Source organism: Paramormyrops kingsleyae, chromosome 3, assembly GCF_048594095.1.
Source record: "Paramormyrops kingsleyae isolate MSU_618 chromosome 3, PKINGS_0.4, whole genome shotgun sequence".
Taxonomy (NCBI): Eukaryota; Metazoa; Chordata; class Actinopteri; order Osteoglossiformes; family Mormyridae; genus Paramormyrops; species Paramormyrops kingsleyae.
The window spans coordinates 30,553,550-30,567,264 of record NC_132799.1 but is presented as its reverse complement, the minus strand read 5'-3'; the positions used below and the strand labels follow the sequence as shown (position 1 = coordinate 30,567,264).

Here is a 13,715-nt window from a genome sequence, read left to right as displayed (position 1 = left end):
TTGAAATCAAATGTTTCTATTTGTCAATTAGAATGTTCACTCATAATTTAAGTATAAAATTACATATAAATAATAACTTCCGGATATACATCGGTTAACACATCACGCCCAATCTGAAATGAAAACAAAATAAGCCATGTTCAAATCAAATCAGTTACAAATTTCTGTACCTCTTTAGAAATTGTTAGCATTTTGTGTAAAATTCATGCATTTTTGCTCCCTTTTATAAAACAGGTCTGTATAAAAATTACATCTTGAGAACACACCACTATCTTTCTGTACAGAAGAACCATTTAAACATCCTCAAGTGCCTAGTTTATCGATTTCATTATTTTATTGTATTGTTATTACCATACTTATACACGTCTGATATTTTGTATATACATAATTTTTGCAGAAGGTTCTGAAATATCGGAAAAATTCTTGCTTATTTATTACCATTGAAATGTTGTCCCCGGAAACAGATATACTATTTTTCCATTTCGTAAAACAATTTGTGGGCAAGTTCTGTGAGCATCAGTAATATTATCAGCCAAATTACCCATGGATGGTCTGCAACACCACACGGCTGTGATATGTTCATAAAATGAATTATGAAATGAGTTTTTTTCCTTTTAAACATTGCATAAGCCAAGCGAGCCTCATGACTAAGATGCGAACAAACAAAGCTTGCCAATTTGAAAAGCTGTTGTTAATTTGGTGATGCTGTACTGTGGAGATGCAAGGAAAAACTACAAAATCTGCCATCATCGTTCTCAGTTGGCACCTCCAGTCCTGCTGGAAACCCACTTTATGAGAGGAAATGACCAGGAAGGTGGGAAACGCACTGGAAACCAGCCGGACTGCTCGACCCACCATCAGCTAAAAGCTACAGCCGGGAGTCTTTCCGAGGAGCCAAATTACCAACAAGTGTCTCAAGCACAAAGGACAACAAATGCACGTAGCAAAACGGTACAGCGACCTTTACATTTAAAACTCTCAGTCAAAATGCATTTTAATAACATTTGGTTCAAAACGATACAAAGCAGCCTTCCATGGTTCGATGTGAGAGCTCACCATCTTCATACTTAAGCCATAAGCTGCAAGTTTCTCTATTTCTTTAACAATTAATGAGTTAATTTCGCTAATACATTAACTTCTGTTTGAATTATGTATCACAGAAGCAGGATCCAAATAAAGTCTTACCTTTGGGTTGTTAAAAGCGGCCACTCAGCTCAGCGCCACATGGTTCTTGCTATTGGTGATGTTATTTTGGCTGGGTGCCAAACCTGAAACGTTAAGATTTCAGGTGGGGGGGGGGGCATGCTGATTATTGGGGATGTTTCCTCCTTGTTTCGACTCCTTCTGAAAACGGTGACGTTGGCAGTGGGGAGGCAGCAGACAGAATCCGTGACCAGTGCAAAGCTCACCGGTATTTTTTTATCCGACCAATGGACTTGTGCCAGTTAATTTAGGTAAGCATGTGCCGCCCAATGTTTTGTAAAAATGTAATGTGTGAATAACACATCATTAAACTTGCAGTCAAGGTCACCTGGCCAATGAGCGAGCTTTCTCTGTCAGATCGCATGTATGTGGGTTTGAAACGGTGCCTACCTACGAATTTGGTTTTCACAACGGCCCTGCTGCTGCAGTATATTCTTGAAGGTGCCGTTTTGCCCATTGAGATGGTAGGTCTAAACTTAAGAGTCCAATCAGATCAGTTTCTTGTTTTCCCATAACTGCAAGGCGTTATGTTTTTCCCTCCCTTGCAAGACACACCGTAATTATCCTATAAGGCAGGACGCTTCCGATAAGATGCTACCAAGTGTGAAATAACAACCGCTATCTGCAGTGGATGATCCATGCCATGCAAGATAAACTCAGAGCGTGCTGCTCCTACTATAGATCAAAGCCTTTGGCCCCAATAACTGGACCCAGTTCATTTACAACAGTGGAAACGCAGGTGGGAAATACTTAAATATGAACAACCAGCTTAAAAATATTAATAGGACAAACCAAATGCTAAGAAATATGCAGCGTTAAAAAGCTTTAAAAAGAGCTATAGAAATAGAAAGGGAGATCGGAAAGTCAGGTCCCGCTAGACGACACTCTGCCTGCCGTTGTCCCTGTCGTACCCTGAGGAGTCTGAGCAGCAGTGACTGAAATCGATGAAGATGCCCTCAGCCTCTGAGTCTATGGAGTCCAGGATTTGATCTACGATGGTCTCTGGGCTGGAGGGCCCACTGTTGAGGGAATCATGGTCCTTGGCCAACTCAGAGGGGGAGGGAAATGGGGACTCGCTGGCGACGGCCCCCAGCTCCAGGTCTTGCTCTGGTGATGGTTCGTCGGTGTCGGTTGGGCACAGCTTGGTCCCGGCATCCAGGACGGCAGCCAGGTCAGCATAGCCCACCTCCTCCAGGCAAGAGGTCATCTCACAGACTGAGTGACGGCGGACGCCTACGCTGCCCACTGAGCCGGCCTCGGCGTCATACTCCACCACCGGGGTGAGCAGGGGGATGTTGTAGCTCTTGGAGCGCACCACTGGGTTCTTGGTTGGCTCGCCGGGTCTGGGCCATAGGCGGAGCAACCGCTTCTCTGTAAAGATGAAGCATGGAGGGTGAGCAAAGGGTGATCCCAAAATTACCCCCCCCCCCCACCACCCCCACAAAAAAGACTCAACACCCTCACCCAGAACACAGGACGACTGTATGATGGACCCGTCATTGGAGAGCAGGCCGTGAGTGCCCAGGTATGGAGACACCACCTTCTGGATCAGTAACTCCAGCTTCAAGTAGTCATCACTTACACCTTTAGACTCATGGACCCCCTGTGAAAGACCACAGGAACCTTTAGAAAGAGACTGACGGGGGAGGGGGAGGGGACCAAGTTTAACCACCTGTTTTCACGGGATTGATGATGTTTGTTGAGCCTTCTGTGAACCTCGACACCTATAATCATTTACAAAAACACATTGCTTGTTTGAAAATGCAAAACTGCTAAGTTATTTCCATATATCCCAAAAGTCGAACAAGAACCCAAAATTAAGGACATAAATCGATTCACATGATTTTTTTCCACCCCCTCGTGTTTCAAAAATGCTGCTCTTATGGAGCGACAGGCATTAGACTGGAAAACTGTGGGATGCATTCAGCAACGGCCTCAACTGCAGAACATCTCAACTGCATGGCTTACAACTGAAACAAGCATTGATTCAGGCTATTTCATGCTGGTATCGCTTCCCCATTCGCTACTTCTTTAATCAAAGCTCATCCAAGCAAATGACTTCTCAGCAATGGCGTACATGGCACTACACAGTAGCACTACTGCCCTATTTCCAGTTGCAGTTCCTGTCAGATGCTGAACACTGCTTATCCATAACTGAAAGCCAATCAGACTAAGAGACTGATAAATGCAGATCATTTAGTCATTCTTATTAAATCCAAAAGTGTCAAAGCCGTTCAATACTGGTCTATAAGGTTAATTTTCCTTGGCCTTATTGCACGTAATATGCGATCACTCGGGGGCTAAAGTTCAAAATGACTGACAGAATCGATACAAAAATCACAAACCCAGCCACGCAGCAAGTCGGTTTTGGTCTAATAAATTACTCCATACATTTCATAATGTAGAATCACATGCTGGCTGGTCACCTATTGACCACTCCAGTAGACGGAGGTCAAAAGTTCACAGGCGAGGCTCTGAACCAGTATAAAGGAGGGAGCTTAGAGGTTGAAAGTGCCCGCTAAGAGTAGTGTTAGCACCACCCTGTTGCGCAACCTGTAGCAGTTTAGAGATGAAACGCAGAAGACCCACAGGACCAGTCTAGGGCTTTGCAGCGAAGCCCATGAACCCAAGTGCAGTGTTGGCCTCTTATTGATGTTCATCCCTCACCTCAAGATGACTTCCACCACTCAGATTAACACAGTGTTTCCCAACTCAGTCCTCGGGGGAACAGTCCAAGTTTTTGCTTCCTGTACCAGGTATTCGGTGTTACTGATTGGCTGGTCGCTGGGAGGGAGCAATAACGTGGACTGTCTGGGGTTCCCCGAGGACTGGGTTGGGAAACACTGGATTAACATACAGTACAGCCCTTAACCTCAGAGACCTGGCAGGATTCAGCCCCAAGTCCAGATAGACTTCCCACCCAGACTGACACATACTCGCTCCATTTCACAATGCCATTGCTTCCTCTTTTGCCTCCACCCTCCAATCAAAGTTAGGCCAATGCTGGCTTCTCAGAATCAATCTGACACCTGACAACTTGATCAAATTTAGAGGGGGAAGCCACAGCTGTCACAACAGAAGTGTGGTGAAGCGATGACAGTAAATTCAGAGCAGGACTGAGACAGGGGTTTGGTACCCTGATGGCCTGCTCCATCTCTCTCAATCACGCTCAGCACATAGAAAAGCCCCAACAAAGAAAAGTGGCTTCCTCTGTTGGTCATGAAATGGCACATGATGCACGAAGCCACGAACAGTGAAACCACAAAAAAAAATGAAAATCTACACTAGGCCAGCTACGGTAAATCACATGCCAGCCCTTCAAGGTCTCATTTCCCCTCCTCCCACCAAAACGCTGTGACCATGACATTCCTGTGGCTACAAGACCACACTCCGGCCCAGAGCAAACCTCAGAGTCCTGAGTCGCATGACTTGTTGCCAGAGAACAGGCAGAAGTCGAATAGGGATGTGATCCCACATCCTGCCGGGCCATGTACACATGTGCTGTATACTGTGAGAGCACTGTTCCTTGAGTAAACAACAGAAAGCCCTGGAGATTAAATCGGGGGAAAAAAAAGAATGTATGGTGCTAAGTTACATGTCTCAAAACAATCCGTTCCCTGTCTCTGTGTTTCCACACAACCAGCCTCAGCCAGAGGAAGGTGCTTCAGGTATTTTCCTCCCAAACCTCCCTGTCTCAGACACCCTTTCGGATCTGTCTGCACTGGCTACTGAAAGCCAAACGTGTACAGTGAGAGATTATGTTAGGGCTTTCACAGGGTGCACTCATATCATATCAGTGCCTGAGCTTTCACAGAGTGCACTCATATCATATCAGTGCCGGAGCTTTCACAGGGTGCACTCATATCATATCAGTGCCGGAGCTTTCACAGGGTGCACTCATATCATATCAGTGCCGGAGCTTTCACAGGGTGCACTCATATCATATCAGTGCCTGAGCTTTCACAGGGTGCACTCATATCATATCAGTGCCTGAGCTTTCACAGAGTGCACTCATATCATATCAGTGCCTGAGCTTTCACAGAGTGCACTCATGTCACATCAGTGCTTGAGATGGTGGGTGGATTTCACTATTTTCGTCCTGGAACTCCTCGCCCACTTCCAGAAGCAAGAGACAACAAACCAGATGCCTTTTTCTCGAATCCACAGTGCCTTTGTAAGAAAAGTCCCCTTATCCCCATCCCACACTCACAAGGAATCTGACCCCAACCACCACCACTAGCAGACGGAATACCACATAAAAAAAACACATTGCTGATTATATCACCGAAATATAATCACCTTTTATGTGGCTCCTCCAGTTCCTCCCAACAGGACCCTACAGGCACATTTTCAGCTACGGGAACCATTGCCAATATTTGGAAATTTCTTGCAATTATAAATTGGGTATTTTTGCATTTTTCCATCAGGAAAACTTTTTTTCAGAATTTAAATTTGAGCTTTAACACAAGGAACAAGTCAAGAAGATCCGTACCATTCGTTTCATAAAATAAAGTAAAAATCCATACATAACTATCAATGAACCAAGAGTCATTTTTATCACAACTTTACAAACTGTGTTGCTCCGTATTCCACCCCCCCCACGCCTAAAATAGGACTGTGATCGACACCCTGATGAGCAAAGCATGACATCCTTGCTCCACTCGAACAGGAAAGTATCACAGGCGAATGGAAAGGGATATGACTTTTGTGCTGCCAGTGTTTAACATGGAGCGAAGCTGCAGAGTGTCTGTAGGAGGCCAGTTATCTCATGAAGCTTCCTCAGCCAGGGACTCAGCCCTCTTTGGAGAGTAAGTGCTCTTCGCCCCAGCCTTGTCTCTTCTGTGACCCGCCATCATCCGTATTCTGCCAGGAACCCGCTTCTGATGTCCTGGAAGAATACAGCTCTGAAACCACAGTAATGTCTGGGTGTATTACACAAAGAATATAATGAATGAAATGATGGTGAGCAGGCAGACTTCTCCCACGAGAAAGGCTTTGTAGTTCCTGTCTCTTGAGGAGCCATAGCTTATTTGGGGTCAGAAAACCATTTTTCTTTCCCCACTGACAAGCAGAATACTTGCCAAGGGTATCCTCACAAATACAAATATTTATCTGAAGCATACGATTTGGCAACCCAACACAATGTTATTTCATGGTGTCTTGGAAGACAATCGTACACTCATGAGAGCCTCATGTTTACATAGTCACAGATGCTTCCAGGAGATGCATTCAACAAAAAAAGCTCCATAGAAAATAACTAACACTTCCAAAACAGAGCCATGAGATAGTTGAAAAGATATGTACAGAAACAGCCTTTTTGCAAGTCCACATTAGCCACCTTTAATGCTATTGTTATGAACCAGTGAGCCAACGTAAGTGTTAAAGGTTCTACAAAACAAGAATCCTATCTCAGGGACCATATCCACTTAAATCAAGAGGTAGAGAGAATTCCAAAAAGCGTTGTGGTTAAAAAAAGAGAACTCATGTTACACTCTTAAGTACAAGACAAATGTAACCCAGACCACTTCAATAAAAGTTCAAGACTGCTCTATACTTTTAATGAAGATGATACTTTATTTGTCATTTGTACAAACACATACATAAGATTACTTTGGTCTTCTCCTATAAAGGTCAATCTAGGGGTCTGAGACCATGGTTAACCATTTCCTGGTGCACCTGGAGCAGTGTTTGGGGTTAAGGGCCTTTTTAGAGACCCAATGGTGATATGAATACTCTGCCAGCAGCAGGATTCAAAAGGGCCACCTTCAGCATACAGGCACAGCCTCTGCACCCTCAGAGCCTCACACAGATGCATATGCCTGCATTTTATTGTCTGATAAGCAACCGAATCCAGCATATTTCTTAGTAAAGGGAGAGCCTGTGTTTTCTTTCAGAGACCAAAGAAGCCAAGCTGTTCTCCCAAACTTAGAGGACGAAGGGTTCTGGAAACATGTTTCATCTCTACTCAGTGATTCATTTTCCTGACAGCACTTATAAACAGGCGGCCAAGTGAAATTCATTTCTCTGAAGGCGTGACTCTTGTTTTCGTGCAAACTCTGTTATCCGCTCCAGTTATATACAGTTAAAACTTTTCATAAAAAATTCTTTCTGAGAATTTGCAGAGGACATTGGGGTCCATCATGCTGTGTTATTCATAATCTAATGCTCATAAAAACACTAATTTCCAGAGGTGGAAAGTTTAGGTTCAGGAAGTACAAATCCAGACCAAGATTTTGTTTCAACCAACCAGTTGGGCATAAACAGTCACAGTCACAGAGTACTCAACTGGTTGATTGAAACAAAATCTTGGTCTGAATTTGTACTTCCTGAACCTAAACTTTCCACCTCCGACAGTTTCACACTAGTAGCCCTTACTATCAATAGCAGACATTCACACATCCCAGCTGTTAAGAGCAGTGCATGACAGCAGACAAACCCCCCCCCCCATTCCCGACAAACAGCTGCCTTCAATCAGACCACAGTCACACGGACAGGCCACTATGCAGCCCTGGCGATGCACCAGTGACTGATCAAAGTGCAGGAAGTGGTTCCCTGTATGACGCCGCTTCCTCTTCGCACATCCGCCTCGGGGCTACAGTAACGGTCACTTAATTGGAGCATGTATACATCGTGCGAGTCTCAGACACACTGCAGGGACAATCTCGACCCCAATAGATAACCGTCAGTTGCGCGCACCAATGTATAAAGGGCCGGCTAATGTAGTTCTTAAATAGCCATTTGTTCTCAGATACCAGCTCCAATGTAGATCCTCTACAGCACTCAGATGCAAGGGCTATTCCAGGTGCAGCTCACCACTCGTTCCCGAACAATTGGCCGGCACATATTAATGACATCATCATCCTGCAACGCTTATAAAGCAAACACGGCAAAAGCTGGAAAGATAAAATTGGAGCCTGCTTGCTCAAAAAAAAAAACATGAATATCCATCCATGTCATATCTACAGATGAAGTAACAAAAGAAGAGGTCACATTTTGCATATTAGGGTTTAATAACCAACATCCTTTGTGCAGTGACGTTGGTTAATAAACCCTATTATGCAAAGATTAACCTGTTCTTTTGTTACTTGATCTATTCTTTTCTGCAGTCCAGCACTCTGGAAAGTGTAATACGATTAGGGGTGATGCCCGTTTTTCTGTATTCTATATCTACAGATGACCCTGAGGTACTTGCAGATATTAAAACAGTCAGTCAGTACATCACTCCAATTAAAGTTAGTCCTCAAGTATCAAACTGGGTCCCAACTGGCAAAAAATTGGCTACCCAGGGCTGCACTAGTAGGCAGCCCATCTGGGGGAATCGGGAAGCTACTGACAGCATAACGTTGTGAAGACTGAAAACTCAGCTCCCAGCCTGGCCCCTCCCCCATGACCCATTTCTATAATCACGAATGACATGAATGACACACTCAACACCTTACCTGACAGCTGAATTGTGTGTGTCATTGACAGGGCAGCCTTTAGTATTATAAAATAGCAACAATGTCTTCATCTGATGACCGTTCTCACCAATTGTAACAGATGACACTGAACACTAACTAACTTGCCTTCTTCGTACAATTTGAAGGTCCAGAAAGCAAAGACGAAAAAATGAACTTCAGGGTCGAAAATACCATGTTTTAAGTGGAGGGTGACGACTTCTACGCGCTCAGGTTGTCTTGCAAGCCTCTCTCCGGGAAAGCAGGCCGTACCTGCAGGATGAGCAGCATCTGGATGATGGAGGGCGGCACTCGCGCCCGGGGCCGGGAGAGGGCATCCTCTAGCTTGATGTTGAGGGTGATGATGTTGCGGAAGTGGAGCAGAGCCAGCTGCCGCACCGAAGGCTCCTTCCCCTGTGGGAGATTGGAGAGCCTTTAACAGCATTGTCTATGCAGCGGGCATTCGGGATGTCCCACAATGCAATGCTCTCCAGTCAGAGCTCTGCAATGGGGGAACATCATGCAATGAGAATGTTCTCTATTAAGATGTTCTAAGATGCAATGCACTGCAATGCTGAAATTTTCTGCCTTTAAATGTGCCAAGTCCTGTGAACTTGTCCAGCATAAGCAGTTGGGCGATGGATGGATGGATGGATGTACCAAGTATAAATGCTCTTTATTATTTATGATGATACTATGCTTGATACAGCAATGGTTTTTATACAGGAGTAAATGGAGACAAGCCAAAAAAAAAAGACGTGTACCTGGACAGGATAAAATATAGCCTGAAGCATGGAGAGAACATCGCAGAAAAAGAAGTCCCAAGTCTCAGCTAAAGAGTCCAGCAACTTCTGACCTGTTCACAGTCAGCAGGGAGGAATCAGACAAACAAGGTGATCAAACAACTGAGCAAGGAATTGGAGAATCTGATCGATAAATGTGACTCTTCATTTTCAGTCCAAGCTGCTGCTGTAAGCGCCTGAAACGGCGTTTCCCCAAGACACATTAATAAAGTATCTCTGTTACTGCACACTGTTTAGAAAACTGAATGCACCGTCAGGGAAATTAACTGTCAGATGGGGTCAGATTTTCAGAGGATAGTTGTCAATGTTTCATCAATGTATCTTTACTTGCACTTGTACAAACAGCAAATAAAACTTAATTTCAGTTTAAATGCAAATTACCAAAAGTTTTTGCATGAAAGCTACCCCTTCATACCTTATAAAAGGAAGTGGTGGGAGGGGGCAGGATGGGGTTGTGAGGCATGACCTATAGATCACAATGTGCTGTCGCTGCTCGTCTGATAAGTCATTTCCCAGGCTTTGTGAAGCCTTGCGTTACCGACGGCGACATGCTACACTGCACAGTGTGCATACTAGGCAGCTCCGAGTAACTGGGAGGCTAATACTGCAGTGTGTGAACTCAGGCTACTCTTTAGTCTCTTACTCTGTTTTGGGAGCAAGGATTGACAACATTGGGGTTTAACATCTTGCTGGCCAAGGGCAGTTTTAAAAAATAATATTTCATCTAGCGCATATTTAATTTATTTGCCAGGTATAGATCACATAGAAATTCCTTGGTTTTTACATAAACCATCATTCTCTCCGTGAGACACAGTTTTGGGGTCAGAGCACAGGATCATCCGGCATCCAGGACCCCTGGAGCATTTGGAGTTACGAGCCTTGCTCAAGGGTCTAATGTATATATTAATAATCAGATATTAAATATGCTGTAGCATACTTACCTTCGTAGAATCGTATCTTGTCTCTTAGTATGACCATTCCCTTTGTTAGGAGCTGATTCTGAAACACGAACAACAACAAGGACGTGTAGTATTTACCCTCAGCAGAATGGCAAAACCCACACCCAAGTATCTCCAATCGGCACTGAACGTCTGGGCTCACGCCTCTCACCTGGAGGTACTCTGTGAAAAATGATCCCAGCTCAGTTTTCAGCAGCTGTCTGAAAAAGACAACGAGCAACCAGCATCAGCGGATGTGTAATAGGAAGGACACGATGTAATCTTATACAAGCATCACCATCGCATGTCAAGCAGCCCTATGGCCGTCTGCTTCACCCAAACCAGGGTCCGGCCATAATTGCCATGCAACCTCCACCCCCTGTTTTTTTGCTGCTTCCTCTCCTGCTTGGTGATCAAAGAGGCTTCACGTGACTTCGAAAGAGTAAGATGGAAGCAGAAGCCCACGGAGACAGAGACCACAGGGCATGAGCGGCGTGAGAGCATGGGCTGGGGGAGCAGGTTCTTCCCATTTTCGAATGCACCCCTGATTGGGTCATGTCTACATATTCACACAGCGGGCAGGAAACCAAAGTCAATGTAGACTGACCAATAGATAAGGCTGAAGAGCAAAGTTTCTTAAGCTGATTTTGCATGCCACGCAATTTTCAATAGCCATAAAGGTTTAAAAGTAAGACTAACGCAAAGTGTGAAGAGGGTCGATCACAAGGTGGTTTAAAAAGTGAAAAAATCATAGGTTGTTTTCAAACTAGTAATGAAAAACTGCAGTAATGTCTTATGTACACAGTATGGTAGCTCACTAGATATTTCCATTTGTGTACAATCAAACTGGTTCAATTTAAATTCCAGTTAGTTAATGTTCAACAAAACTAACTGTAATTCCAAGTGGAAAGCACTGGAATTTTATTCTCTCACACATGAACTTCTGTGGATATCTACCTCAGACCACAAATGGCAAATTACATTAGTTGGTTGTCAAAGCGATTTGGATTCTAAGGCAATTAATGGTAAGCTTATGGGAACAGTGCCAACATTCTGGCTAGGATACGGTCCCAGAACCATCTGGCAGAAGCTGTGACACAAAGCTAATCAGCTCCCTCTTTGTCCTCCCAGAAGCGGCGTGTTGACCCAGACCCTGTGGCAAAACACTGACAGCCGTACGCTTCGTTCCAAAAGGTTATTCCTGAGGAAATTAAAAACTGCATAGACAAAGGCTGGATTTTGCTTCCTGGTATTGTTTTATCCTCCCTGCTTAAGGTGGTCGATGCCTTCATTATTGACACGGTTCATTAAGCTAGTATACCTACTCGCATCTTTGATCGTACACAGTCTTCTAGGAAAATGATTAACCTCCGGAACACAATGGCCCACGGACCTCCATGCACAATGCCGGTGTAAAGCCGGCTAACTGAGAAACCATGATAATATCGCAACCAAGACAGGCAACATCACAGACACCCCTAAACGGCAGAAACCTTGGGAGATTTAATCGTCCGCAGTCAGCATGCAGGCATGTGGCTATCCTCCTCTGATGTTCGTTGTGGATTCTCAAGGGCTGTCTTATCGGGGGGGCTGGTTTGTGGGCTGTGAGAGCTGAGGTACAGACACTGTCCTTTGGTCTTCACCTGTCTCACACGTCCCTGGCAGCAGTAATTGGGGCTGTCAGACACAACAGGCCACAGAAGCCAGATCTGCTTTGAAGAACCTCACAGACAGCAGTGTGTGGGGGCTGGGGGGTGGGGCTGAAGGTGAAAGAAAAACAATGAGGCTAGAAACCAAAAAAACAAACAAAAGAGGTGTGCACGAGCACAGGCGCACGGAATACGCACAGAGATCTACCACAAGCATCTCTGCCTGGGGCTGGGGGGCTTTGTGGTTTCTGTTGCTATTGACTTCACATTAAAGATTAGGCCTACCGAGGCAAATGATCTCTTTTCACCAGTCAATGGAAATGTGGCTCATAAAACCCAAAGCGAAGCAGAAGGACAGATGTAGTTTTCCTGCCTCCAGCGATCTGATTCGACGACCTTTTTGTCCGCAGACGATATGATGGTCAGAGACCATGAGGGCTTATCTCTGGACAGATGTCCGCACAGCAAGACTCACCGGACCCCTTCGTTGAGGAGGTAGAGCTCGTTGTCTGCCAGGCCCTTCCTCTGGAAGACGGCGATCACGGCGTTGTGGATGCTGCAGGGAGACCCGACATGCATCTCTCAGGCCTGGAGCCTCAGTAACACAGGCAATGAACCTCTCGCTGGTAACACCAAGATCTGATCGGTTGGTCCCACCTCTCTTCTACAATCTGATTAGTTTTCTCTCGGAACCAATCATTTTTCCTTCTGCCCTCAGAACATTTCTGTGTAAGTGAAACTCCCATAGGCAGGTCTTTCTAGGATCTTAGATTCAAGCCTCGAGCTGAGACGCAGTGAGGGTGCTTAATCACGTCAGCAAGCATTCAACTGTTGCATGAACATCATAAAATGATCATCTACATCAGCTTTTCCCAACGCGGTCCTCGGGGACCCACCCACAGACCACATTTTTGAAGTAGAGAGCTGGGAGGGAGCAAAAATGTGGACTGTCTGTGGCTCCCTGAGAACTGGGTTGGGAAACACTGGCCTACATTAAACACCAAGCTAATTACTTCTCTACGGGAGGAAGAGTGATACCTCTTTTAATAACAGCAAATACGCAATAAATAATTAAGCAGATAGACACTTTTAAAGTATCAATACTACCCATTAAAGAAAGGACCAGCAGACAGCCAATGAATTCATTCAACATACCACCAAAATTCTCTCGGAAATGCTCAGCATTGCCATCGTTTCATTTTTATTTGCACAGGTTTGTCTCGTGTTACAGGGCTACAGAGAATTCCCTACTTTAGTAGTCAGGATGCCTCCTGGGGGCGCTGTAGAGCTGCAAGCCTTTTGCATGTCACAGTGTACAAAATAACTCTAAAACCAGCTGTTGCAGCTGCTAACCCTCACTATCAAAGCCAGAACTCGATCAGTTTGCAGCCCACAATGCAATTACACCGCCGGTTACAACGTGATGCTAACATGTTTCTTTCATTAGCACATCCCTGGGGGGCTGTTCTGCACCTTTGGGCCTCCCAGGAGCCGCAGAAGGCAGGCACAGACAGACATGGTGCAGGCATGGAGCGGCGCGCCGCCACCAAGGCTAACTCCGCTTACTATTTATAACCAGGAAGTGCAGCGCACTGGTGCCAGAGCTCAAGCCCACTGCTTCCACAGGAAGTCTTTCCTATTCGCCTGTTTGTTTGTTTAGCTGCTCCACAGATGCTCTTTTCTCCC

General features: G+C 45.1%; 1 protein-coding gene across 13 annotated transcripts in view; it reads right to left on the bottom strand.

Moving 5' to 3' along the window:
- The window catches only part of LOC111843154 (proline-rich protein 5), a 30,161-nt gene continuing 16,446 nt past the window's right edge, over nt 1–13,715 (bottom strand). For all 13 annotated transcript variants that reach the window (XM_023810475.2, XM_023810474.2, XM_023810482.2 and 10 more), the window contains 7 exons: nt 12,505–12,585; nt 10,553–10,601; nt 10,384–10,441; nt 9,404–9,495; nt 8,913–9,053; nt 2,668–2,806; nt 1–2,574 (listed from right to left, as the gene is read on the bottom strand). In XM_023810475.2, coding sequence (XP_023666243.2) covers nt 2,078–2,574; nt 2,668–2,806; nt 8,913–9,053; nt 9,404–9,495; nt 10,384–10,441; nt 10,553–10,601; nt 12,505–12,585 — 1,057 coding nt within the window. In that variant the 3' untranslated portion in view covers nt 1–2,077. The remainder of the gene's footprint in view (nt 2,575–2,667; nt 2,807–8,912; nt 9,054–9,403; nt 9,496–10,383; nt 10,442–10,552; nt 10,602–12,504; nt 12,586–13,715) is intronic.